The sequence below is a fragment of the Aspergillus nidulans genome, chromosome VI (assembly GCF_000011425.1).
Source record: "Aspergillus nidulans FGSC A4 chromosome VI".
NCBI classification, from domain to species: Eukaryota; Fungi; Ascomycota; class Eurotiomycetes; order Eurotiales; family Aspergillaceae; genus Aspergillus; species Aspergillus nidulans.
Window position 1 is genome coordinate 920,153 of NC_066262.1, and position 26,051 is coordinate 946,203.

Below are 26,051 nucleotides of genomic sequence, written 5' to 3' on the forward strand. Positions count from 1 at the left end.
GTGTAGATATTCATTGAAAGCTCATGATGTAGAGGAGAGGAAGAAAAAGAATAAATACGACCGCAGGATGGGATGGAGATATGGATGGGCAGATCCAAATCCAAGTCAGCTGTCCTTCAGAGTAGCATCGACCGTATTTCCCCGCAGAGTCAGCCAAACACAGCCAAACAGAACGGGCTGGCCCCGAGTCTAACCCGCGCCAGCCAGCGCCAAGAAGCCCGATGGGCTCGGCTTATCTTCTAGTCGCGAATGCATTGGGGTACCGAGATATGGAGATGAGATAGGGGTGTTGACGGTATCAAAGGAGTGGGAAGGGTGGAGAAAATCGGTGACGGCGAAGAGGATTCGGTCGTGCGTGGCCTTTGGCATAGAAATTGTAGTCTTCACGCAGAGCATGTTTATTATTCAAAGGCCTCAGGTTGGTCATAAACGAGACCTGAGAAGCTGTCCGTTGTAACCGTCTGCTAGGAGAAATAATCGACGCCAGCAAGGTGTCATGTCATGCCATCATCGAGGCGATAAGCTCCTGCACGATTTTAGGTGCTTTTAGGTGCTTCTAGGCGCATTTAGGCGCTTCTAAGACGCTTCTAGATGGCTTCATAATTAACTTCGAGATTCGACGTTAAACATTAGACAGCTCCATAATGACTCACTGGGAAACCTTAAGCCCCAACGGGGCAATCGTGGCAAGCAAAACTTACCATATACCCTTTTGCCCGATCAAATGAAATCAGATTCTCAATTGTACAAAAAAGAGGTCTAGAGTATCCATTTGGTCATGCCTGCATGATCTTCTTGAAAACTCATGGATAAGGTGCGTCTCTAAGCTTCAAGGTGTGCCCTACTTCCATATTAGTTGAGTCAACGATGAATAGGGCGAAGTATAATTACCACGCTTTGGCGGAGAAGTCGCACATTGACAGTGATCCAATCCTAGATCATACCATCGGCTCGCCAAGGTTATTACCGGCTCTTATAAAAATGTATAATGTGCCCGTTTATTTTGTCTTTTTCTCGAACAAACTCCACTCCCCATTCCTGGCCGGGAACCCAGAAATCAACCGTCTGCGGTCTTAGACCATTCAGTCAGACTGGCACACCTCTACCGGCTCTCTTGTTGAAACACCGGTAGAACTTGTCTTGATCCTGTGCCTCAATTGTTCTGGCTGTGCACCACTCGATATCGTCTTGCCGTGTGCTGAGTGTCTCAGTTGAGCTTGAAAATTCTCGTAATATCGCAGGAGTCAAATCCTGTAAGTCTGGGGGTCCCAAGGTAACTTTCCGCTCTTTTTGCAGTACAGGGTTCGATCCACCTAGAACTAGTTAGGATAATTAACTGAGATATCTGGAGTGGAACTTACAACCCATGCTTTTCTTGCAATCATGATGGAAACACATAGAGTTCGTTATATTCCCCCTTTCTGAGCATCTGCATTTGTGCAGCCAGCCCCTTGTAACATGTCTCGGCCTCTTTGTTCGGCTTACATTGTACATTTCCTCAAAAACCGTAGCAAGAGGCTTGCAAATTCTGTGGTAAACCAAACGCCCTGAGGCAGTGAGCAGGATGTTGGCTCATGAGCCGCAGTTCCGAGCATTCGTATCGTCTCATCTGTCGACAACGTGCTCCCTGTTTATGACCGATAAATCACGGCTCTTGAGATCATGATGAACCACGCAAATGCGTCAAGCAACATGGAGATATACAGTGGCTAGTTGGAATGAAGGGAATCACGAAGGTAACCGGTTTCTCTGCCAAAGGTTACTCATCAAGCTGGCGCCATGTCTTGATAGAGATTGAATCCCTCTTAGTGATCTATAACACGGCTGCAGGAGTTGGGTCAGTGTGTTTTTCTGCTCATAGGGATTTTTTGCACTTAAACGACTTTTTGCGAATCAATAGGTCGGCAAGTATGAAACTGCCTCCGATTGAGCTCTGAGGTACTGGCAAGAGATGAAGCTGTTCATCTAAATACCATTAGTTATGCCATCAGAGTTGGGAACACAATCTGACATGCTTCCAGCTGGCTGCTTCCTTATTGTGTTAGATCAACGTCTGCTGAAATTGCATCTCAATGTTGGGTAACTGGATGCAGACATTCTCGCAGATGATATCTATCTATCCGTCCTGAAACATTCCCGAAAGCCCTATATAAGGACAGCAGATGGTGAGTATCCCAACGGAGACGGGAGATTACAGCTCCCGGGCATCTTTCACGGAACTGGAATCCTCAAAGACCTTGTCGGGACTGGCGTGACTAGAATGGCAGAATAACTTGCAGACTAGTGTGCCGGATCAGGATCACATTGATATCCAAAAGGATATGAAATTATAAAGACTGTAGACTATACCCGGAGAATTCAAGAAGAAAAGAGCTCTCAAGTAACGAAATCCGCGGTTGTCACATCACGTGCCTTGATTGTCGTAGAATTATATTTCACGTTCAAGTCAGGTCACTGGAATGTCGGTACTTTGTCATGGCTGAGATGATCTGGTGGAATTGTGCTTGCATCGAGTATATCGGAAGCCTGCACTGACACCCTCAAGCACTTTCGGGGTGACTACGGCACAGTTCAGCAAAATGAAAGCATCCAATAACTGCTTTCCATGATCGTGATGAGTGATACCGTTGGATTTTCCATCCAAAGCGGTAAAGATGGCATCGCCGAGGGAACATCGCAGCTACCGTTGGGTAGGATAGAAACCAGGATGGTGGTCCTGGTAGTTGCCCGAAGATTGCGAAATGTGACTAGGAGTACTACATTAGTGCTATTGTGGTCATCTCGGATGATAGTACGTCAGTTGCTGATGAAGTACTCCAGCAAGCAGTTGATACTGGAACCGCCAAAGTTAATGGGAATGTGGCCTAGGGGTTATGTCTCACCTGCATGCTTGCCTTGAAAGAGGAGTCTTTTACGAGCCATTAGATCTGCAGCGAAGAAATCATGTTCCCGCTGGCTATAGCCCAGATATGTGAATGGTGAAATAGTCGCTTACCGTGGATAGCCGTGTCATGCGCTCTGCTGTTCAAGAGCAAAAGAATAAAGAAGAATTTGTGAGCAAGAAGTTAATGTCAAGGAAAGTTGGAAGCTACAAGGACCACGCACTGTGATGCCAAGAAGCCCATGTAAAGATTGGCGCATCGCAAACTACGGCGGAGCTACTGGCCTGCTGAGAGGGTCAGGCAAACCTGAATCTGATTCTGCCTGTACACTGCTAGCTAAATTGACAATATTGTAGCTATGACATCCAGCTGAGTACTCTGCACCTTGGCATGGATCCTTCAGATAGACGCCAGATGACGGTCAGCGTCAAGCAATGTCTCACCAGCATCATCCCAGCCCATCATCCCAGCCCATCAATCCATCACATATCAGAAGCCAGCTTCTCGCCGGATACTCTACTTGGCACTCCTCTCAATCGTCTCGACATGGTTTGTGACAAGACACTCAAACTCTTCACTGCCGTAATAGAACGTGTTCCCGTCGTCTGGAGAGGGACCGCTGCTCAGGGTATCCCCATACTGCCAGTAAAGGTCGGCCGCGATGCCCGTCGCGTTCAGAGCTGCATTCTGCCACTGTTTCTCAATGGCGCAGTGGTTCGACGTCACGCCATATTCTTCGAACAGACACGGTTTTCCAGCGGCGGCGCAGGCAGCGGCGTGCGAAGTGATCCAGAGCTTGCCCCAGTCGTTATTTGTGCCCCCTGCTTCTTCGTTAGTTTTGTGTTTTGTGCACGGTAGCGGGTCGAAATAGGAGAAGCTATTGAGGGTGAAAAGAGAAGACAGAGGAACGTACAGCTATCCGGGTAGAGATGGAACGTCCCGAAATCAATGGTATCGATGGTTAGGGCCGCAGCAAAGTCAGAGCCCTCGGTGTATTGGAAGGGATAGCTTCCATCGGAGCCTGTATCAAGGCCAAATCCCTCTAGAGCTTATCGTCAGCTTGTCCGTCTCCTGGAACGATGCAGGTTTCTGGGAAATAGAGGAATGGTTTGTGTACCGTCGCCGATGCAAACCAAATGCTTCTCATCCAAGCCCTTGATAAACGCGCTCGTCTTCTCAATCCAGTTATGCAACACACTCGGCTCACAGCCGGTGCAGCGTGGCTCGTTCGCGAGTTCCCACGCGAAAACCGCCGTTGAGTTAATGTATCGTTTCACCACAGCCTCGACGTACGCCTGATATGCAGCCTGGATGCCCTCATTCTCAAACCAATCGGCCTTGTCACCGCCCCCATAAGCCCGCATGTACGCGTTCATGCCACCATAATCATCCCAGTAGTTCACGAAATTGATAATCAGCTTGATACCGTGTTTTTCTGCACTATGAACAACATAGTCGAGGCGCTGGAGTCCGTCCTTGCCGGTATTGATGGTCGACTTTCCGTCCTGATGTAGCTGGAAGTAAACACTTCCATCAGTGGGAGCGGTGTTCACATCGTTGAAGCCCCAAACGCGGAGGATGCGCAGGCCAGATGAGGCCATGTGGTCGAAGACGAGATCGACGTCGCTGTTGTTCTTCAGGAACCCGATCCAGTACGCATTGGAGCCTGGGAAGTAACCTGCTTCCCCATCAATGACGAACTGGATGCCCGAAGTAGTAGCGAAAGATCCGGATGCGGATGGAGTAGGAGTAGGAGAAGGTGTAGTTGAAGGAGTGTACACAGGTGTTGACGCGTGAGGGAGCGCAGCGGCCAGCGCCAGGCTGGCCAGGGAAAGCAACGCCTGCGAGAACTTCATTTCTCAGTAAAGACTGTTGAGTTTCGGATACTTGAAAAGGAACGATGACTGTTAGTCGGCCGCTGCCGCTGCGTCTTATTATTTACATCCTCCTCGTCGGCATCGTCCAGCTGGACCCTGTGTCAGGTCACCGATATGTATGAAACCGAACCCAGCTCCAGCAAATCAAGAATCAAGACTCTATGAAGATCAGAACGATATCTCGGAAGTCCGTGTTCGACTGGGAATTAATAGGAGTTGCATTGCTGATCTAGGAGTAGCAGCTAATCTATCCGACTCTATAGGCGTTTCAGTTTTCCGTGTCAGATCTGGCAGCGGGATGCCGATCGTTGTTCGACTTGACATCTTCACGGGAGACGGATGATTCAGTGTGCTTGTACCATGTCATTGCCGGCTGGGCAAAGACCAATACCTGGCAAGGAGAGTGATTCTGACACTCTGCAGTGGCGTACAAAATGAGGTCATAGTAACTAAGCTGATAATGAAGCCCATTAAAGGTTAAGCTCCGCGAAGATCCGAGCATATCTCATGCGACGCGCATCGATCCATGGCATACTGGGACAATTCGACGCAGTATCCATATCCAACAGTGGTCAGATTCTATGCTAAGCAGGAACTGAAGGCGGGAAGGAGAGAGAGGTTCATTTGTTTGGGCCAAGTTTCTCCAATGCTTGTGTTTACGTGAGGGCTTGGCATCTGTATGTATGCCTCAGGCCATAAATCTTCTCCACGAGATCCTGTTTTGATGTCTGTGGACAAGCACTGAAGAACGGTCTATTTCTAGTTATCAGGCACTATCTGCATCTGACAAAAGACAGTTACGCTAATATTGACGCCTCCCGGAGATAATCAGTGTTTGCACGTAGTCTATGTCACTGAAATTTCCAAGCGCAAGGCATTACTATATACGTTATTCTACGCATTGATGGCCACGGATTATGGAGATACCTTGTCGTTTGATGTTTTGTGGTTTCCCTATCTTCTATTGGCCAAAAGAAAGGTTCATCAGCGTAGATATAAAGAACAATAAGATTTAGAATGGGCTTCAGACTACAATGACACTCCACGTTGCATCGAACTGACGATCTCTCCTTGTCGATACTACTCTGAGTATTCCGTACAGCAAACTCCGCAAAAACAGAAGGTCAGCCGGGGATCGGAACTCTACTGACTCCGGTCAGGGCCAGGCAGAGATTTCTGCCTCAGCCTTCAACTGAGAACCGCCCAGAAAGAGCAACGGCCGGCTCGGAAGCGGAAAAGGAAGGAATGACGTCGTCATATGATTCGGCTCGGAAATAGAATCTTCCACGCTTTTCCCACAGTTTCCAAGGCCAATGACGAGCCCCGATCGTGGAACGCAGCCTGTTACAGCCAACCCAATCTAGCCAAGGAATCCAAGGAATCCAAGGAATCCACAAAAATGATATGTGGACTGTTCGGTCGGTTGGCATGCAAGCGACTTACTGCTCGGCGACCGCTACGTCGTCGAGCCTGAGCCCGGTCGGGTGGCGATTCTCATTTTCAGTGCCGAGTTCGGCAGATCGTCGGTATTTCCGGTCGCAGCAGGTCTTGCAGAACAGCCAGAATACCCGGCAATGGGTACGAGCCCAAAGAAAAGAGCGGTAATTTGTGCGTTGCAGAGAAAGAGAGAAAAACGCTCAGTTAAGTGATGCCATGATGATATGACCCCATACTGTACTCCGTTCTCCGTACTCCGTCCTTGAAATCCTGGGGAGGCTCACCGGTCAACTTTTCAGGCAAGAATCGCCTCTCCGTGTTTTCTCTCCGCGTCAGTCTCCATCTTCTCCAGTCTCTCCAGTTTAAACGACAGGCTCGTGCCCGACCTGGCATCACGTCACCGCAACTAATATCTGGTATGGTTGTGTCCAGCGTTGATGGAGTATGGAGTGGGAAACGAGTCTTCTTGATCCTTCAAGCCAGAGCCAAGGCCGGCCCGTGATGGCTTCCATGGCATGCCGATTTTTCTGAGTTCGGCCGCAGGATCCCACGGCACCGGGTGCCTCCAAGTGCCTTGGCCCGGAAAAGGCGTCACAACTTCCGTGCCTGATGCGGTCCGGCTGCGCCACCAACGTCGGCTTCGGCTTCTGCCAAGTATCGCTATCGGGCTATCTATGATGTATCTCTATCGGAAGGGTTTTCGCTCGAGAATAACGTAGATTTACAGCGGTACAGTGTCCTGTACGACAGGACATCTTTTCTCAAGATGAGCCCTGCCCGAGCTGACTCGGCTCTCGCGGAGTTGTCCGTATGGGGACGACTCAGGAGTAGGTGGACCCTCGTTACCATGAGGCCTGCATTGTCTGGATGACAGTCCTCCATGCCCTTCCAGAATTCTCCACACGACCCGGACGGTTGCAATCAGAATCAGCACCGCTTACGTTGGTTCATTTCAGCTACTACACTTATAAAGAGGGAAAGCCCTGCGCACATCCCCAGATCCCGCATCCCCCATCTTTTCTTTTCTATTCACTTCACTTTGTACCTGTACCCGTGAGTCATTACCATGGGTGTCGAGTCTTCTTCTTACCATGGGGAGTCTATCACCCCGGCTCCTGCTCCCCAGCCGCAACAATACTCCAGCCAGGAGTCGATTGGGAGCACCAAGCCTGAACCCGGGGTCGATACTCCTATCCCCCGCATCACTTTGCGAGCCACCATCATGGGCTTGTTCGTCTCCATGGGTGGCTTGCTTTTCGGATACGACACTGGTCAGATCTCTGGTTTCCAGGAAATGTCTGACTTCCTTGAACGTTACGGTGAACTCCAGTCCGATGGTTCATATTCCTTCAGCCACGTCCGGTCCGGTCTGATTGTCAGTCTTCTGTCTATCGGAACGCTTATTGGTGCTCTCTGTGGTGCTCCTCTCGCTGATAAGCTGGGCCGGAAATGGTCCATCACTGTCTGGTGTATTATCCTCATGGTCGGAATCATTGTTCAGATTTCCGCCCCTTCCGGTAACTGGGTCCAAATCGTCATGGGCCGCTGGACCACTGGTCTTGGTGTCGGCGGATGCTCCCTGGTTGTTCCCATGTACCAAGGAGAGAGTGCCCCCAAGCACGTCCGTGGTGCCATGATCAGTTCCTACCAGCTGTTCGTCACGCTTGGTATCTTCCTAGCATACTGTATCAACCTTGGAACGGAGAGCTTGGATGGTAGTGCCCAATGGCGTATCACTCTAGGTCTGACCTTCCTGTTCGCACTCATCCTTGGTCTCGGCATGGCCATGTTTCCTGAAAGCCCTCGCTTCAACTACCGTCACGGCAAGATTGACACTGCCCGTACGACTATGGCCCGTCTTTATGGTGTCCCAGAGAACCACGTCGTCATCGTCCGCGAGCTGGCTGAAATCCAATCGCAGCTCGACGCTGAAAAGGAGCAGTCCCAGAAATGGAACGAATTCATCACCGCCCCACGCATGCTGTACCGTATTCTTCTGGGTATTGTTCTCCAAGCTCTGCAGCAGCTCACTGGCGCCAACTACTTCTTCTACTATGGTACCACCATCTTCCAGGGTGCCGGTATCTCCAACTCTTTCATCACTCAGGTCATTCTCGGAGCTATCAATTTTGGAACCACCTTTGGTGGTCTCTACGTTGTTGAGAACTTTGGTCGCCGCAAGTCCCTCATTGCTGGTGCTTCCTTGATGTTCATCTGCTTCATGATCTTCGCCTCCATCGGACACTTTATGCTCGACGTTGAGCACCCTGAGAACACCCCCGGACCCGGCAAGGGCATGGTTGTCGTCGCCTCTTTCTTCGTTCTCTTCTACGCTACGACCTGGGGTCCCATCGTCTGGTCCATCGTTGCTGAGCTCTTCCCCTCCAAATACCGTGCCAAGGGTATGGCTCTCGCCACTGCTTCCAACTGGCTTTGGAACTTCCTCATTGGGTATGTCTATAAATATCTTCTTATACGTACCGTACTAACAGTTGCCTTAGTTTCTTCACTCCCTTCATCACCGGAGCCATCGATTTCGCGTACGGCTACGTCTTCGCGGGCTGTCTCCTCGTCGCTGTCTTCGTGGTCTACTTCTTCGTTATTGAGGGTAAAGACCGAACTCTCGAGGAGCTCGACTGGATGTACGTCAACCACGTCAAACCCTGGGAGAGCAGCAAGTACGAGATCCCGCGGATCACCTACCACGATGACGCTCGCGGAGCCAGGAAGGAGAATACTGAGCACGCTGAAGTTGCTTAGTTCTCTTGTTCCCTCACAAGAGCATTGCTTATATGTGACCACGTCGTCTCTTGAATACCTTTTATCTTGTATATAGAATTCGTGCATGGGTTGAGCCTTTTGCATTGCATTGGATATAGACGAACATTACCATACATACCCATATTATTTCAGTTCAGATTTTTTCGTGTGAATGTCCATATACACCGAACTTGCGAACTCTTAATCTTACGTTATTTGCTTCGTGAAATCTTTTACCAAACATCGCGGTCGCCCAACCCCGAAAATCTCGACCCCAACGAGAAAAAGGGAATTCAGTTCATGTTTGCTAGTGATTGACTATTGCCTGTAGTTCACTAATGGGAAGTTCCTCTCAATCCCCGAGTTCCTCAAGAGAGTGAAGCCCTGTATTACTCACCGCATTAATGCATCTTCGAAATATTCGAATTTAACCGGCCTCACCACCCTGCATTTACCCGAGAAACGTAACTTGAGGAACCAAAAGGCTCTCACCCGTAAACCGGGTTTGTCAAAATCGTGCGAGACGCGCACAGAAATGCTTGCCTTCTGTCCTGGTAGACAGAAGTAGAGCCTCGTTTCTCATTCGAGGTTTTGAACCGCCACGGAAAGAACCAGGCCGATTTCATCATCTTTAAGACCTCGGGTATAGTCAAAGATGAAAAGAGCACAGTGAATGTCTCCTATCTCCACTGGAGATCCAGTACGGAGGGCAAGGCTAACGTGCAATCATTGCAAAATAAATTGAATCTCTCCTCGTTGTCAATTGAGATTAACCCTCATCCCCACTATTATACTCCGTATGCTCCTCGTCCCATGCTATTTGACTGTTCCCGCCTGCGCGGTGACGCGGGGACATGGCTGTAATCATTATCCAGGAGCTCAGGTCTGCCAATCTGAAGCCCGGCAAGCTTAATAATGGAACCTTGAGGATGACAGCGTTGGGGATGACAGCTGTGCTCCCACGCAGAATTAGCGGGGGTTTCTCATGTTAGAACAATCCTGAATTGGGAGAGCACCAGTAGATAACGGTGAGAACTCAGAACAGATACGGTACGGCGATCCGCAGATCCCCAAGAACCTCGTCATGCAAGATCGACAGGAGAAGTCCCGTCCGGGCCAATCCAAGCCTTTGCCTGCGGCAGTGAATGTGCCAAGCAGAAGATCGCCTGCCCATTCAATACTTAAGCCGATGGGATGTCGATAGTCAACGCAATTATTGCTGCCAGTCACTACTGTTGGCTCTTCTCAAATTCCCTTCACATCTCGTTTTCGCTACTTCATTCCCGAATGGGCCCTTTGCCTTTGGTCCGACGCCTATAAACTCAGGTTTGCCCGTCCAAGCAAGCAGGTTTGCTTCTGCAGATATTTTCCCGGCTTGGCTGCCACTCTACATGGTGACTAGGACGCTGTCTTCTGGCTTTATTTTGGTTCCTCAGACGATAATGTTATGCTGTCTTTGCCAGTGCGCCTCAAAGGGTTGGCTTGTAGATTTCGCAGTCGTAGTCATTGTAGTACCTGGGTATCTTATGCGACTTCCACCGGCCTAAAACGACTGTTTGAGACTGGCGCAGGTACTTCTAGCTCTGTCTCTGGTACTCAGTTGCTCCGTGCCGCTGTCCTTTCAAAAGTAGCTGCCGGTACGCAATAGAGAAAGAAGGGGAAATCAAAGCGTGAAAGGGAAGGCTCGTAGGTAACAACAATCCAAGCTAGCCCTAGCATTAGCGGATCAATGTAGGGTTGACACCTAGCTATCCTCGTAGTTTCTTTGAGCCCTGGGCTTTGACACCATAGTCCCTGTGGTAAAGATCCCCCTTTGCACTGGTCGATTGACTGGGTCTCAGGTAACTAGGCTGGCTGCTTTTGTATTTCGTTTATTCGTATTGTGTTGACACCTCATATTACGTATTTCATCATATTTGTCGAGTTGGATTAGGGCTTTTGTCTTTCTATTTTCTTAGTGCCATACTTATGGGATGTACCACGCACAGATTATCTTCTTTTTGCTACACAAAAAAGGTCAATGGTCTACAGAATTCGATATCGAGGTCATGATGGACATTACCAAACAGGCTTGGACAATGATATACGAGAGCCGATTCAACGACGAAAGTAGACTGCTGGCGGCAGTCGCTTAACAAAATGGCCGAATTCTACCTTGAGCGAAGTACGAGATTGCTGCCTTAGTACTAGAAACCAACAAAGATGATGAAGCAGGACAGCCTATAAATTAGGTCCAGGTTGCCCCCTTCGATCCAAGACAATATAAGAACTGTTCATTTCAATGTTGTAAAGGGCTTGTGTTCGTGCCATGACTGCCTCGGTATTCAAGGCCGACTTGTTTCGGGCCTCTATGGATGGATTTGAACCAGTCTTCAGGACTTTAAACCTGCGGAAGGGGTCCCTTTCAAGTTCGAATGTAAACTCGATGCTAGGATATTGATCATGTTCCGCCTACTGTCTGCCTGGAATGCATTATGCCCGAGTGTATGTTCCTTGATTTCGTTTAGGCTTTGCTAAATGGCCCTTCATCATTGCACCCATCGTTCAACATGATGCTAGAGGAATTGATGCCAATACTGGATGCAGCGCCGGGTCTGGAACTGCAAATAAGATGGGCTGGACTGCCAAATCTTCCAATTCTATCTTTGAGACATGATCTAAACTGTTAGATGCCGCACAGTGGCAATACGTTGGACACAATCGAATGGATGACCACCTATCAAGAAGAGGCGACTCTTTAAACCCGCAGGCAGAGGCTTGGGTTCTTCCATAGTAACAGCCCTAACTCGTTGTAGTAAATTATTGGGAAAATATACTGCTAATCCAAGAAGGCGTCATGACTACCAAATTATCTTAGACAGTCATATCTCCAGGTTTATATAAATTATATTGCCTACTAGGCACCGACGTTAAAAGGCAAAAGGGACCATATCTCCTTCCCCTCTCAACCCCACTTCATCCTTTGAGTCTGACTGTTGCTAAAATTGCAGGTAATTTTGCTAACATCAAGTGTGACTAAAGATGTGCTGAAAATGAGCTTATCTTTCACGTCAGATGTAGTCATAGTTGACTTTTCAAAATAGTTGATTGTTTAGTTCTCGGTGGCTCAGGAATACCCGCCCGCCTACCCTACGATCGTCTTCAATCACATCAGATACTTGGATTGATAAAATACTTCATACTCTATTCCATGCAACCACAATGCAACCTTTGCTTGCAGCTGTTCCAGTCTGTGCCATGGCATCTTCTATGTGAGTCACCATTTGGCGACCAATCTCCTTGGCGTCATTACGTGCCCGAGTATGAAGCTTAAAAGTCTTTCGTCCAAGCACCCCTCAACACTCTATTGAGGGACGGCACGACAAAGATAGCATGGATATGAATCCAAACTCCATTAATATCTGCCGCTCGTCACCTATCACCAAAGGTCTGCGCCCTGATTACCGAAAAGAGGGCCAAATCTTCTTGCAAGCCTGGCACTCCGTGGTAAATTCGTGCGGAAAGAGACCCCACGCACGCCGATACACAATACGTCGGGCTTAGCCCATCCGACGATCTAGTGGAGCGGTCAAGGTCCTGCGAGGAGGAGGTTGATTTTACGAAGCAGTTAAGACCCATCGGTGCCCATATATAGGAGGATGAAGAGAGCGCTTTGATGGAGGATCTCGGCGAGTGGGAACCATAGCAGATCCAGAAAATCGTCAGTCAGTCTTTGGTTGGCCATCTAGCGGCAAGGGTGTCTGGGTATATGAGTATAATGCACAGCTAAGGTTTAGGCCGCGGGAGCTGCTGAATGCATCTGCAGAATATAGAGAGTATAGATGAGCAGTGCGCTCTTTTGGAGAAGTGGAACGTGACGTTCTATGAGAATTTAGCTATTACCCGCCCATTGCTGGTCTTTTCATAGACAAGAAGCGGAGTGATGACAGAAAGGGAGTAGGATTGTGACTGCAAATGTCTGGGCGGGCTTAGTGGTTATATATTGAGCCATACTATTGCTGTGCTAATCATTTCTTCTCTTCAAAACAGGTCATAGTTATGATATAAGATCAGCATTTTTCTAATCTGCTGAAGACCACTTAGCCCTATAGGGTAAGCCGGTGCACACAGTGTCTAAGCCACCAAAGCGTTCCGTAAGCAAAGGGCTGTCAGCCAGCGTAGGTAGGCCAGCCCAGGATCAGAAGCCAGTTTGAAAAATACTTGAATGCAGTAAGTAATGATGGCATTGGCTAGCTGCAGGAAATTGCGCGACATGGCCAGATCGCATGACGGACCACTGCGAATCATCGCCTAGTTACACTTCTATCCCCCGCCATCTCCTTTGTCGCCAGATAACCGTCAGATAACCCTTCCCTGACTGAGAGGACTGTACTTCGCAAATCATGGCAGCTCCTCGACGGAATGGACTATTATCATCATGCGAGCCATGCCGCAAATCCAAACTCCGATGTGATCATTCTCTTCCAATCTGTCAGCGGTGCACTGCACGCCGTCGAGCACCTGAATGCACTTATCACCCTTGCCCTCTCACTAAAACCGGACCAAAGAAATATCGGGCACGCAGCTATAACGGCAAAAATAGGACCAACACACGTTATGATGATACGTCATCCCATACAGAACTTTTCGATTGGGTACACAAAACTCCGTCCGTCATTGCTCGCAGATCCGAGGCAAAACCAACCGAAACTGGCGACAGATTCTTCACTCACCTGGGGTTCCTTGGCCCAACAAGCCATTCGACGGTCTTCAATGATCATGGGCTGGCTATCGAGTCGCAGTCCGGTGCTCTCTGTGATGTAAACCCTGGGGCGGTTGATTCTACAATGGTGGAAATAGGAGCACAGATCCTCTCGCTATTAGACCAACTCCCCTTCTACACAGAGGTGCTTGAAAAGCGATTTGAGCTTTTCGAGGGATGGATATTCGGTCCACAACTGGTGAGGAAAACTCTACATAGGTTGCAAGTTTTATACCACAACCTTGTCGGAGATTCGAGAGCTGATGATAGACATGCCCGCCTCCTGGAGTGGTCGAGAACGATTTTTCGCAACACTGCAGCGACGACCGAAACGTATTCCGCGATGACCTTGTCTGAATTTGTTTCAAAAATAACTCCGAAATGGGAGACAGTTGGGTTAATTTTTGCCTCGATAGGTGCCGCAACGTACCAGATTGCGCCCGACGAAGCGGTATTCAAGCGTGATGCAGTCCCAGGGAAAGATAAGCAAGAGCTGCGGGAAATTGCCATAGCAGTTAGTGATATGTGCTTGCAATTCTGCAATAAAGCAGGTGCAATCAGTGACCCTCTGTGCTGGGCAGCCATTCAACACACTGTTCTCATGATGGAAATGCATGGGTCCAATGGTAAGTGCTCTGTCCGCCTAACTCTGAGACGAAGTTCTCATCTTGTCAAAGATTACAGGACGTGGCAGAGGCAAGGCGACGTTGTATCTTTGGTGTTCGCCCTTGGCCTTCACCAACGAGAAATGGATGAGCGTATTCCATTCTTTCTCTCCGAAATACGCAGCAGAACAATGGTGGCAGCATACTCCATGGATAAGGAGCTGGCTACCTTTTTGGGCCGGCCTCCTCGTATATGCCGGCAATACTGTGATATTCAGCTCCCTCTGGATATCAGCTGGGAGGATTTAGTGGCCGACGATTCCACCAGGGACGCCGCAGTCCAGCAACTTGATCCAGACGGCTGGAATGTGCAAGGAGATCCGGAAAAAGGCGCGAGACCCCGAGTCGCTCTGCTTGCGAGTATTCTCCGAGAAATGGTCTTGGAGTTCTCACTTAGCCGCGAAGTGGAAAATTTGTGGTATAGGGTGAAGTCCGTATGTTTCATGCACACCCTTGTTCCTCGCTAATAATATTGTGCGGCGCAGCAAGATACGACACGAGGCTAACCAGATGCGCTCCAAACTTCCTGCTTTCCTCCATTGATCGCCCAATAACCCACATCCACTAGCAGCTTCGCTTCATCTTGAATTCCTTTATCAAGATTTTCTCCTCTATCAGACGGTTGCAAAAAGGACAGGAGAGACTCCCGACTCCTTGATAGAGACGTCACAGCAGATTCTCTCACTTCTTCTGGATCTGGTCTCCAAACAGATCCGGACAGGGCGTGTCAATCATCTAACCATATTCGACGTACGTACTCACATGAAGACTGTAACTGCTCTTCTGGTGCTTATAACCTCTCGTCTGATACTTAGTTTTCTTACATCGGTCTTCCCGCTGCTGCCGTGCTGTCGAAATCATTGCTGCGTCGCTCACAGTTCTCAGCAGACCAATCGACAAGCGAAAAGCCCTTTCCTCAATCCGAGATTATTCAACGTCTCAGTGTGTTTGCAGCTCATATCGAAACCTTCTTTTCCTCCAGAGAAAGTGATTACGATACTTGCATGAAAGGACTCTCATATATTCGACAGGTCCTCGATTTTGTCCTTTCACCTCGCCCAGGCGACACGTCTGAACAAGTAACCGATGAAACTAGAGAAGGTGAAGGTGGCTTACTTGGAGATACAGAGATGGATTTTATGACGTTGTTTGAAGACCTCAACTGGGAGCAAGAGTTACGTCCTCTTTTTACCTGATGCTGTCAGTGTAGGACGTCGATGGCGTGTAACGAAGCTGGCCTATGTCGTTAGAGAGCCCTTGATAATGTAAATACCAAGAGAACACAGTTAAAGTGGGAAACCTGTATTTTATTTACGGTTGAAAAGGGCACCGGCAAACATTTATTGGCTTATTGAGACCGTCTTTTAATCTCACTGTACATACATCCCCTCTCTAATCAATTCTTTAAGCAAAGGAAACTGTAAGGTTTCGCTAAATGATAGACTAACATAATCACGTCACTCTATTTTTTCAGTCCAACAGCTTCGTTGTTCGGTAAGAGTTGAAATTATTATATCTGTCATGTTATCATCCCTATGTGCAACTGGTCATATTGTCAAGAGCCCATACTTCTGTCCGATCATTGTGGAAGCTAAAGCAGCAGATGAACCCACGTTGACAAATAAGAAATATGTTGTAAATATCCTTTTACAGTTTAGCACTTGATCATGAATTCAGAGCAGCACAATATCTAACCTTTGAAGCGCCAGGTCTTTATCAGCAGCAACAATTTCCCGTGCATTGAGCACGTGAATGGTTTCACCAGGACCAGTCTATTACTCTGTATTTAACGAATTGACGTTCGTTTTGATGCCACCAGTATCAATGCCTCTCAAGAACAAAGACAGGAGCAATCCAGTCAGGGACACGCCCCAATCCTGGGCAACGGGCCATGAGGACGGGAACAAGATCGCCAATCCACAGGTGTAAATCATGGAGGAACATATTATTGTCCGCAACCCTTCAAATCAATGTTCTGCAGCAACAGTGCCTATTGCCTATTGTTGGACCAATGAAACACCAGATCATAAATCCCAGGGAGATCGTCGTAGCGCAACTCTGCCCAAGCCCTAGTTATGTCAGTTCATCATAAGAATCTCTCGTAAATGGGTGCATACCGATTCCCAGGGGCGTAAAAGATCGTCTCTTTAATCCTGGATGTAATTCTGCATTGGCCTAAGAATTCCGAAGTAAGCAAATCTTTCGCACAGCTCAATGGCTGCAATAAGCCGCACTGAGAGCGGCAAAGAGTCCGCTACCCTTCTCAGATTATTGTTAGTTTTCGTGGCCACTGTAGCAGGGATAGACGCTGATAATAGTGGAGTGCAACCTGTTATAACGGATGCCTCTGTTGTAGGGTTGAGGTCGACATGATAGAGGATGGTCAATTCAGAGCTCAAAAAGACACAATTCTGGGTTTCTTTATATTTCAGGACATATCATGAATAGATTCCCATAGCGTGAGATCAGATATGTCATCTTTTCAGGCGTATTTGCAAAACAACATACATAAACAATTCCACCGCTAGAGTGATGGAACCCCGACTCCGATAGGTGCCGTAATGGATCTAGCTGAGCCCCGAGCTCCGAAGGCCATGGGTGTCGCCAACTAGTTCAGGTTAGTTAGACTCCGAGCTCCGACAGTTCTCATACATATCTGTCAACTAGATATCTGAAGCTGATAAGTTCATCCTTAAGCCATGAGGCCTCCTGGAGTATCCTGCTGCTGTCTAACTCAGGCCCGTATCCAAGACTGAGGCCGACTCCCGCCAACTTCCCCAATAAAGATACTACCAAGTTAATGGAAGTGCAAGTTCTGCCATTTCCGGGATTTGACGGATGAACAATATTATCCAGTCTTAACGGCGAAAATAGCCATTTGGTCGTTTGGATGGGCCAGATGATCTTGTCGGCCTGAGGAATTGGCCAAATGCCCGAAGGTGGACAACCATAATATTGGTCTCATTCAGAATTCGTGTATTCTACCTACTTTGCTAGAAAGTGACTTACTGATGATTGATGAATGGCCGTAGGTCCCGTTGTCGGAGGTATAGGACGCTCTGTCGGAGTCAAGATAGGCGTTTTGGGTGGTGGAAAGATTGGGATATTCAGCAAGCTCTTAGATGTTATCTGTAACTGACATGAGAACGCGGCGGTGTGGCCGCGATATTGTGCTTCTTCTCTATGAAGGAAATATATGCACCAATTCTTTGACATGTGTACTTTGCTCACGAGAAGAACCCCAGCAGTCTTCCAGGTTTTATGGACAGTAATGTCGACCGTAGAGATGACAGAACACAGAAAGCCGACCTTCCTATCCCAGCGCTCGAACAACGAGCTGCAGATGCCCTGAAAGCTATGTCAGTGAAAGTCATGACCGTACAGAGCGCGTTCCCGTTCGCATCAATCCGCAGCTTCCCTTGATACCTTTCCATGCACAGATTGTTCATTCAACGCCATTACTCTAATTGCACCAATATCACGCGCCTCAAATCCTTTGAAATAGAGACAAAAGGACCAGCCGTGGTCTACATACCCCTCCAATCAAAGCACAGACTCCATGCATACGCCACCCTATAAACATCCACTTCTCCCCACCACCTTCCTACAACCTGCATACTCACTGGCAACTTGACCCCCTTCTCCGCCAGGGGCCCCTCTAGTATCTCCAACATACCAACCGGCATCGCTAACACCGGATGTCCAGACTGGTTAAATGGCGCCGTGTTGGCCGTAAGCCCGACCTGTTTCGCGATCATCTCAAGCGGCGTCGCAGTAGCCGGGTCAACATGGCTGTTCGCGATATAAGGCAGGTTTGGCAAGACCAGCACATCATACTCGCGCAGTGCGGCGTCATATTCATCACGCAGCCGGCGCGAGAGATTCATAGCTTTGCTTAGTATTCCGGGGAACTGAGTCTCGGCGTATGCACCGTTAAGGTAGATGTTTTTCGTGGAGGTGTAGGCGCGGTCCCATTTCTCTTGCGTGAGGGGGTGGAAGAGGGTATTCAGGTCTGTGAGAGCGTGGCCGCGCCGTCCAAAGGCGCGGTTCATGCGGCTGTGGAAGTTCCCGGATTTGGAGATGGGCGTCCAGATTGCCGCGCCTCTGGAGTGAAACGGAACTGAGACGTCGGACACTGTCGCCCCGAGCTCGGTGAAAAGCGAGATGGCTTTTGAGACCGTTTTGTGCACGCGCGGGTCTATGCCAGGCATGTTCATCCCTTCTGAGATAACGCCGATTTTGACGCCGGAGAGGAATTTGGGGTTGGGGAGGGAGGTTAGAATGCTGTAGTACTCAGGAATTTGGGACGGCAGAGGCGCCGCGAAGGACCGGTCGTCGATATTGTCGTTGCCGGCTGTTGCTTGGAGGAGCAGCGCATTATCGAGGAGGGTGCGCGTCATGGGGCCCAGATGGTCGTTCGCTGTATCACACAATATCCCGTCAGTAAAGCCTCGTGCTGCAATTGCTCCAGAGCCAGGTGTAGGACATACTCGGCTCATTCGATCCACATCCGGTATACGGCATCAGTCCAAATGTAGGCTTTAGCCCGTATAGACCGCACCATCCAGCTGGCTACAAACTCATTAGTCCCATCCTCATGGAATCAGCCCCTCATGCAGTTCCGATTCCCAGCATTGCGCAAGACGGTAAGACATACGACCCGGACACTGCCCCCTTGATCGGCCCCAATCGCCAAATCCACATCTCCATTCGCAACGAGGGAGCCACACCCACTCGAGCTCCCACCGCTGCTATACCCGCGCGCAAATGGGTTATGCACCGACCCCGTGGCAGCAGAACTACTTGTCGCCGAATGGCACAGGTTCTCGCAGACTGCTTTGCCCTTGACCACTGCGCCGGCTTCCAAGACGCGCGTCACGACTGTCGCGTCAGTATCCTAGCCGGTAATTGCCATCAACTTGTCTTCCAGTATATCAGACTCGAAGGTAGACGTACGGGTATATATCCGCTAACCATATCGGTTCCCATGAGCATTGGCACTCCCTTGACCGCGATATTGTCCTTCAGGACGATTGTCCTGCCAGCGAGTAGACCCGAGGTTGCGGAACGGGTCTGGTCTTGGATCTCACATCTCCACGCCCATGCGTTTAGTGGGTTTTCCTCCGATGTTGGGAAGTGGATGTTATGTCGGGGGAAGCGTTCCTCATCCACCATAGGGACATAGTCTTCTCGCAGACATTAGCTTGGTGCAAACAACCCCGTCAACGGGAGATACGGTGGCGTGACAGACCAGGGAGACCCATCAACGCCTCAGCACTCTCATGATACACCGCAAGCAGGCGAAGGTAGTCTTCCTTCTCGTGCTCTGCAACTGTGATACCCAGACTATCCGCGACGCGATCCAGCGTCTCTAATGTGACCGGGTTGGAAGAGTTGATGTTCAGGGAGAAGACGGACATCGCGGCGACACTACTACAGGTAACTCCAGGTTCGGTAACTCTTATTTCCTCTCCATCAAGTTCACGAGAGCCGTTGGGCCGAGTTGGGAAAATGGGCTTTTTAACGATTCCGTACCTGAGACGTTATCAATAGAGTCAAGCGGGGAACGGAACTCCGACGGACCTCCTATCTTGCTCCGACGCATTGGTGGCCGTTGGAGATGGTAAGAGATATGATAAGGAAGTGTGATATGCCGATAGGTGTTGGAGACGGTTGAGGTAGGATATAAGCCAACCTTTCCTTGGTGTTTTTTCGCAATTTGCTTCTCGTTGCTCTTGAGCTCTACCTATCCGGTGCGGAGGACGTCCTAGCACAGGCACAATGCCCGTCATTGAGGAGAAATACAACATTCCACGCGACTTTGAAGGTAAGTCCCACAGTCATCAGCCCAATGAGTCTCATAGCCTAATCAAAATCTACTGTACCAGGCTTCGGCGAAGAGGGATTCAATCCGCAATGGCCCAACAACGCCCGCATCGCCGTCTCCTTCGTCCTAAACTATGTACCTTTTTTTCCCATTCTTTCTTCCCCTCAGCAAGACGAAGACCTTGACACCCGTGTAGGAAGAAGGCGGCGAGCGCAGCATCCTGGATGGCGACGCACACTCAGAGCCCTATCTCTGGGAGAAGGGGTCGAGTGGCGGCTTCAAACAAGGAGCGCGATACCTTAACGCCGAGCAGGACTTTGAGTATGGCTCCCGTAGCGCCTCTTGGCGTATTCTCCGGCTGTTCAAAGAGTTCAATTGGAATTTCACGACCTACGCCGTCGCAGTGGCACTGCAGAAGAATCCCAAGTTCGCCAAGGCGCTCGTTCGCGAGGGCCACGAGATTGCCGCACACGGGTACAGATGGCTTGATATCTGGGAGTATACGCCGGAGCAGGAGAGGGAATATATCAACAAGACGCTGAAGGTGCTGAAAGAGGTGAGCGGCGAGATGCCGGTTGGCGCGTATTTCGGACGAGGAACGCCGCAGACGCACGCGAAGTTCCCAGAGATCTGGGAAGAGCTTGGAGAGGAGTTCCTCTGGTCGAGCGAGGTCTATAACGACGATGTGCCCTACTGGTTGGACTTGCCATGGGAGGAAAAGTTGCCGGAGAGTGAGCGGAAGGGGATGCTGCTGATCCCGTATAATGTATGTCCCTTCCCTTACCTTTCGCACCCTCCATATGAGCGCAGTGCGCTAACGCTGTATGCTAACTGTTCTTCAATGCGCAGTATGATTGCAACGATGGCAAATTCCACATGTCGCCCGGCTTCGGTAGCAGCGTGGCGGAGTCGTACGAACAGTATCTAAAGAACACGTTTGACATGCTGTACCGCGAGGGAGGCAAGCTGATGAACATCCCATTGCATACGCGCATCATTGGGAAGCCTGGACGATGCGAGGCACTGAGAAAGTTCATGCTGTATATTGCTGAGAAGGAAGGGGTCTGGGTTACAACCAGACGCGATATTGCAAAGCACATGCGAGCGAACTTTCCATATAGACCGAATGGGCGGTGGATAGAGGGAAATGATGCGAGCAGTTAGAAACTATCATAGCATAGATAAACTATAATAAGATTTGTAAATGCCTAAATACATGCGTCATGTCCTAATCGACGGTGAGTGACCGCGTAGGGGCCTTTTTAGGGCTGCGCACAACAAGGACCGGGGAAGGATCCAAGCATAAATAGGCAGGTTTGGAACCTCGTAATTCGCCATGTTTGGGCTCACACTTAGTGACACGTCGAGGTGACCATGTCAAAGGTCTGCCCGACAAGGTACACGTACACGCAGGGCTAAGTAGCCGGCCGCTCGTGCCCAGCTGCCCATTAATCGCCTCCCATTGGACATTATCCAGGCCAGGTGGATCACTCCATAGTACTCCGGGGTGGGTATAAGCAAAGAGGATTAGTTCACGCCGCCAATTACGAGTATCTGACTCGAATATTGTTCCGTTATTCGTTCCCCCCTTGGAGGCTAAGAGGCTGAGAGGCCGGGAAGATCGGCTTGCAAGCTTGACAGCAGCCCAGATAAGCTTCTTCTGCGCTCGATTCCTTATTCCCACTTCACTATTACAGGAAGATGAAAGGAGAGACCACAAAACCGTCTAATCGCAAGAGAGCCTATGCTCCGAAATCAAGAACAGGGTGTCGCACCTGCCGGCAGGGAAACTACGCCCGCTCTACCTGCTTCGATAATGATTACAGCCATCTCTAATGAACGACAAGGGTGCGCCATATCCGGTGCGACGAGTCCCCCGGGGGTCAGTGCCAGAACTGCCTCTCTGCGGGCTGGCAGTGAGGGCTACAACGACATTGACCGGCTGCCGGGGCCTAGGCAACTTCCCTGCGCGTACTCTAATACCTGTATACGGGATATCGGCACAAGGGTCAAGGCCGCGTGGCCCATGACCGCCGACGAGCAGCGGCCTTTTGCCTACTTTCAACAGCATCCTATCGTCAGCCTGACGGCCCTTTTCGAATTGCCGCTATGGCAAAGGCACGCCCTGCAAATGTGCCATGCCGACCAAGCCATCTTCCACGCCGTCACCATGCTCAGCGCAGCGCATCAGAGCTCCGAGCTGAAACATATGCAGAGAGTACAAGGTACCTCAGTCCACCGCGCCTACTGCTTCTCGCTGCAGCAGTCGTCGCGCGCTATGAGATTGCTAAGTCAGCGACTGGCCTCGCAGGACCCCGAACTCCGCCACGTAGTCCTGCTCTGCTCCTTGCTCTTCGGCTTATCGGACGTTCTCCTCGACAGGCACGAGAGCGCCTGGACGCATTTCCTCTCGGGCCTACGCATCCTCAAAGAGATCGAACACCATCCATATCTCATCTCCAAGGCCGAGCCATCCCTAGTTGCTGTATACCGCCGGATAAGCCTGCAGGCAGCCCTATACAGCACCAAAATCTCGTGGGCAGATGTCCCTCCATCACCGGTACCAACATACGTTCCTCCACCACCGCCTGACGATGCTCTTAAGGCCTCTGTCTGTCCCTTCAGTAGCCTCGCCCAGATGCAATCTGTCCTCCTCAGGCTACTGGACACCAGGATCCCGTTGATCGCAACGGGCCTGGGCCTCTCTGGCTACGACTTCGTCGCCACTACAATTCCTTGTATATCGCGCAATCCCGCCTCCTCTGCACATTCGCTCAGTTCGTTCAGAAATTCATCTTCTTCTGCGAATCGCACTCACCCACCCTCCCCAAGAATCAACAGAGCACGCTTGACCTCCTCCATCTCCTCATCCTAGGCCATATTCTGTCTCTCAAAATTGCCGGAGGGCCCCTACCACTTTCCGTCCTTCCCGAGGTCTAACTATCCTAGATCCCCACGAGTCATACATCGCCGACTATCGGGACCGCCCGACCCGCGTCGCGGACCACGGCATCAGTGCGAATATGCACCTGCTCGCCACACGGGCCCCGAAATTGAGTACGGGTTTGCGGGCTGTTGCAGTCCTGCACGCCTGGCTAAAGTATGTGGGCTTTCATAGCTCGACGTCTGCGGCGCCTTTGGCTCTGAATGTGCTGGTGGAGCGGTCTGGAGGGGTGGAGGTGGAAATGCGAATGCGATCAGTTTGCAGGTCTGAGGAACCCTAGGTTGATCGTCTCGATCAGGATGGGGACATCTTGTTATCACACTGTCCATGGGTTGTGGACCATCTGGTATGGGTAGAAGACGAGCGCGTCTGCTCCAGCCTATGGCTGCATCTCAGATGATTTGTATATACGATGCGATTGCGGAATCTCCCTTCCATAACTGCGTTTCAATCTTCAGATCCACCAGACAAGTCCCGATAGACTGATGGCGTTGCCTGCGCAGATGGATTATTTCTATATATGCATCTATTCTTCCAACGGCTATCCGGAACCGATAATCTCAGTCGCCTGCGCTCGATTAACTGAAGCAAAGATCGTTATCAGGCGCAATTTGGATTATAGGGTCTCAATTGAACACTACCCAGTAGTCTTGCTATTTTTCAAGTATTACGCAAGTGCTGGGTACTGGTTGTGGCTGGATATAATAGGAAACTCTAGGCAGAACACTAGCCATACAGTATATTAGGGCACCAAAGACACAGCTCAGTCAACCTTTTCTTGCATAGTAGCATAACAGCAATAGCAAAATTATCTCGACAAACACCTCCCATTACCATATCCAATCAAACCTCCCTAACTCCAACCTCGATCCGGACTCCCTTCTCAGTTTGCTCATCTACGCTGCCCCTAATGCCAGCCCTAATTGCGTCCACACTCTCGCCCTCGAGGAACCCCTCACATCTCGCCATCTCCTCAAAGCCCATCCCCTTCCCTCCATTATCACTAAATCCCCTCTCCAGGATTCTCACCGGCCAGAACAATGTCAACACGTAATAAAGCAAACAACCCATTCCGAAGCTCAACAAGAACCCCAGCTTATACATATTCTTACTCCCCTGCGCAACAGCTCCTCCGTCTCCTAAGCTCCCTGCAATACCATGCACCGTAAATGCCACGCCCCCAGCCCATGCCGCTACTGCGCGGAGGTTCCACCCATGGAAGTAAGAATAGACCGTGCCTGGCTCTTTCGTGTAGAGAGAAGGGACGTGGAAGTTGCCGCGCCTGATAATCCAGTAGTCGACAATCATAACCCCGCAAGTCGGCATGAGAAAGACGGTATATGAACCGAGAAATGTGAGGAATGATTGTGCGCTTGAGATTATCTTCCAAGGGACGCAGAGCGGTGCGAGTACTGCACAGAGGACCTGGCCGCGGACGATGTTGATATATCTCGGTAGGAGACCTGAGAGATCGGCGCCCACAGGGAGGGAGTTCGTACCGGCGTTGGTGGCGATGATGGCGAGAACCATGCCCTGTCACTCAATCAGCGGTGTTTTAGAAAATAAAATACATGGGAAACGACATACAAGGCCCGCGAAGAACATCCCCGCTCTCGCTTGAGAACCCCAGTACTGGTCCAGGATCTCATTGTACAAATCCCAGACATTCCAGAAACTCTGGCCCAAGAAATGTGTCGTCGCGCTCGTGGTTGCACAGCTCACGAACATAACTAGCACTTTACTGATCAGGATCCCCAGCGACTGGGACCAAGTCGCCTGCGAGGGTCTCGTCGCGTATCTTGCAACATCGGGCTGGTTGACCAGAATCGGACAGAGCGCGCCCATGACGCTGTTAATCGCCTGAATCATAGGCCAGACGAGTGCTGAGCCATGAAGAGTCACCTGAGTGTCGAATGCAAAATCTCCTAGACTGCCGCCGTTCATGTGCACAGCCCATCCCAAGACGCCGAGTAAAGCGACAGTCGTGTAGACGGCCTTGATAACGAATAAATGCCGCAAAACAGTTGGGTGCAGAAACATGACCCCAAACTGGAGGATCCAGAAGATAAAGAAAGCCAGCAGGTCGCGACTGGTTATGCCCGCAGATTCAGGAAGCCGATTCGGCAGGTTCACCCAGCTGGCTCCGAAGATTGCGCGCAGGCAGACGGAGGTGATCATCCCGCCGTAGTAGGACTGGGTCGCGAAGTAGATGATTGCGACAGAGGCGCGGACGGTCACAAAGAGACGCGAACCACCGACGCCAGACGATGCACGCACGTAGACGGGGTAGCCGACGTGGTAGCGGGTTGCCCCGCGGGAATTGAGGACGACAATGATAGAAAGGATGAAGGAGCCGATTATGGCGGCGAGGATGCAGTGCCACCAGCGCTGTCGCCGTTAGTATAGGGGACGCTTATGGTATATGGGTAGTGAGGGCGTACCAGACCCAGACTGATTAAGGTTGCGCCTAGATTGTAGCTGCTAGGGGAGAAGGTCGTGGTGAGGTAGTAAGTGAAAAAGTGAAGGGCCGTCCATGTTCGATGGTCTACCTAGCTCGTTGGCAAGGGCTCGCTTCGTGCCTTGGATAAACTACCTACCAGGCGGCGTAGGAAGCAGGTCCTCGTTGAAATAGGCAGCGCCCTTCTCTGGTGCCTCGCGGGTCTGGACATACTTCTTGGCTTTGGCCAGTCGCGAACTGATGGAGAGGCGGTCCATTTTGCGATACACGCCCGTGGTCATGGAGATAGGGCCGCTAAGATGCAGCGTTCGACGGCGTATGGCTTATAAGAACGCTTGATGGTGCCGCTGATAAGGGCTCTCATCCATCATAGCTCCATACAGAATAGTGATAGCGGACGCCCGATCCTGATAACGTCGGACGTCCGATGGCCGACGAGAGCTCAAAGGTCACCATCCTA

At 50.2% G+C, this 26,051-nt stretch overlaps 9 protein-coding genes across 9 annotated transcripts, besides 1 other annotated feature; 5 read left to right on the forward strand and 4 right to left on the reverse strand.

Moving 5' to 3' along the window:
* Positions 1-26,051: part of a sequence feature (contig 1.55 1613..492661(-1)) that runs on past both edges of the window.
* ANIA_11391 (uncharacterized protein) lies at positions 1,087-1,368 on the reverse strand (the record flags this gene model as incomplete). Its single annotated transcript, XM_050612479.1, has 2 exons — positions 1,087-1,313; positions 1,362-1,368. 2 exons carry the CDS (start codon positions 1,366-1,368, stop codon positions 1,087-1,089), a joined length of 234 nt encoding a protein of 77 aa, XP_050468397.1.
* Positions 2,655-2,868, forward strand: ANIA_11390 (uncharacterized protein; the record flags this gene model as incomplete). The annotated part of the gene is made up of 2 exons (XM_050612480.1): positions 2,655-2,690; positions 2,752-2,868. The coding sequence occupies 2 exons, from the start codon at positions 2,655-2,657 to the stop codon at positions 2,866-2,868; spliced, it is 153 nt and encodes a 50-aa protein (XP_050468398.1).
* On the reverse strand, positions 3,399-4,738 carry ANIA_03358 (protein manA; the record flags this gene model as incomplete). The annotated part of the gene is made up of 3 exons (XM_655870.1): positions 3,399-3,703; positions 3,796-3,903; positions 4,000-4,738. 3 exons carry the CDS (start codon positions 4,736-4,738, stop codon positions 3,399-3,401), a joined length of 1,152 nt encoding a protein of 383 aa, XP_660962.1.
* On the forward strand, positions 7,230-8,956 carry ANIA_03357 (sugar porter family MFS transporter; the record flags this gene model as incomplete). Its single annotated transcript, XM_655869.2, has 2 exons — positions 7,230-8,647; positions 8,689-8,956. Exons 1-2 carry the CDS (start codon positions 7,263-7,265, stop codon positions 8,954-8,956), a joined length of 1,653 nt encoding a protein of 550 aa, XP_660961.1. The 5' UTR covers positions 7,230-7,262.
* On the forward strand, positions 13,298-15,740 carry ANIA_03356 (putative chromatin structure remodeling complex protein RSC3). The gene is made up of 4 exons (XM_655868.2): positions 13,298-14,323; positions 14,375-14,796; positions 14,981-15,112; positions 15,178-15,740. Exons 1-4 carry the CDS (start codon positions 13,339-13,341, stop codon positions 15,556-15,558), a joined length of 1,920 nt encoding a protein of 639 aa, XP_660960.1. The 5' UTR covers positions 13,298-13,338; the 3' UTR covers positions 15,559-15,740.
* Positions 16,510-19,782, reverse strand: ANIA_03355 (uncharacterized protein; the record flags this gene model as incomplete). The annotated part of the gene is made up of 9 exons (XM_655867.1): positions 16,510-16,773; positions 16,871-16,970; positions 17,372-17,421; positions 17,594-17,710; positions 17,986-18,782; positions 18,853-18,934; positions 19,020-19,259; positions 19,319-19,548; positions 19,614-19,782. The coding sequence occupies 9 exons, from the start codon at positions 19,780-19,782 to the stop codon at positions 16,510-16,512; spliced, it is 2,049 nt and encodes a 682-aa protein (XP_660959.1).
* ANIA_03354 (uncharacterized protein) lies at positions 20,144-21,353 on the forward strand (the record flags this gene model as incomplete). The annotated part of the gene is made up of 4 exons (XM_655866.1): positions 20,144-20,189; positions 20,251-20,381; positions 20,503-20,955; positions 21,039-21,353. The coding sequence occupies 4 exons, from the start codon at positions 20,144-20,146 to the stop codon at positions 21,351-21,353; spliced, it is 945 nt and encodes a 314-aa protein (XP_660958.1).
* On the forward strand, positions 22,006-23,129 carry ANIA_03353 (uncharacterized protein; the record flags this gene model as incomplete). The annotated part of the gene is made up of 2 exons (XM_655865.1): positions 22,006-22,800; positions 22,848-23,129. 2 exons carry the CDS (start codon positions 22,006-22,008, stop codon positions 23,127-23,129), a joined length of 1,077 nt encoding a protein of 358 aa, XP_660957.1.
* Positions 23,977-25,872, reverse strand: ANIA_03352 (uracil transporter furC; the record flags this gene model as incomplete). Its single annotated transcript, XM_655864.1, has 4 exons — positions 23,977-24,666; positions 24,721-25,521; positions 25,575-25,678; positions 25,731-25,872. 4 exons carry the CDS (start codon positions 25,870-25,872, stop codon positions 23,977-23,979), a joined length of 1,737 nt encoding a protein of 578 aa, XP_660956.1.

Coding starts and splice junctions, on each gene's coding strand:
- ANIA_03356 (XM_655868.2), top strand. CDS start 13,339: ATGGCAGCTCCTCGACGGAATGGACTATTATCATCATGCGAGCCATGC. Junction 14,324..14,374: donor GGAAATGCATGGGTCCAATG/GTAAGTGCTCTG, acceptor ATCTTGTCAAAG/ATTACAGGACGTGGCAGAGG. Junction 15,113..15,177: donor ATCATCTAACCATATTCGAC/GTACGTACTCAC, acceptor TCTGATACTTAG/TTTTCTTACATCGGTCTTCC.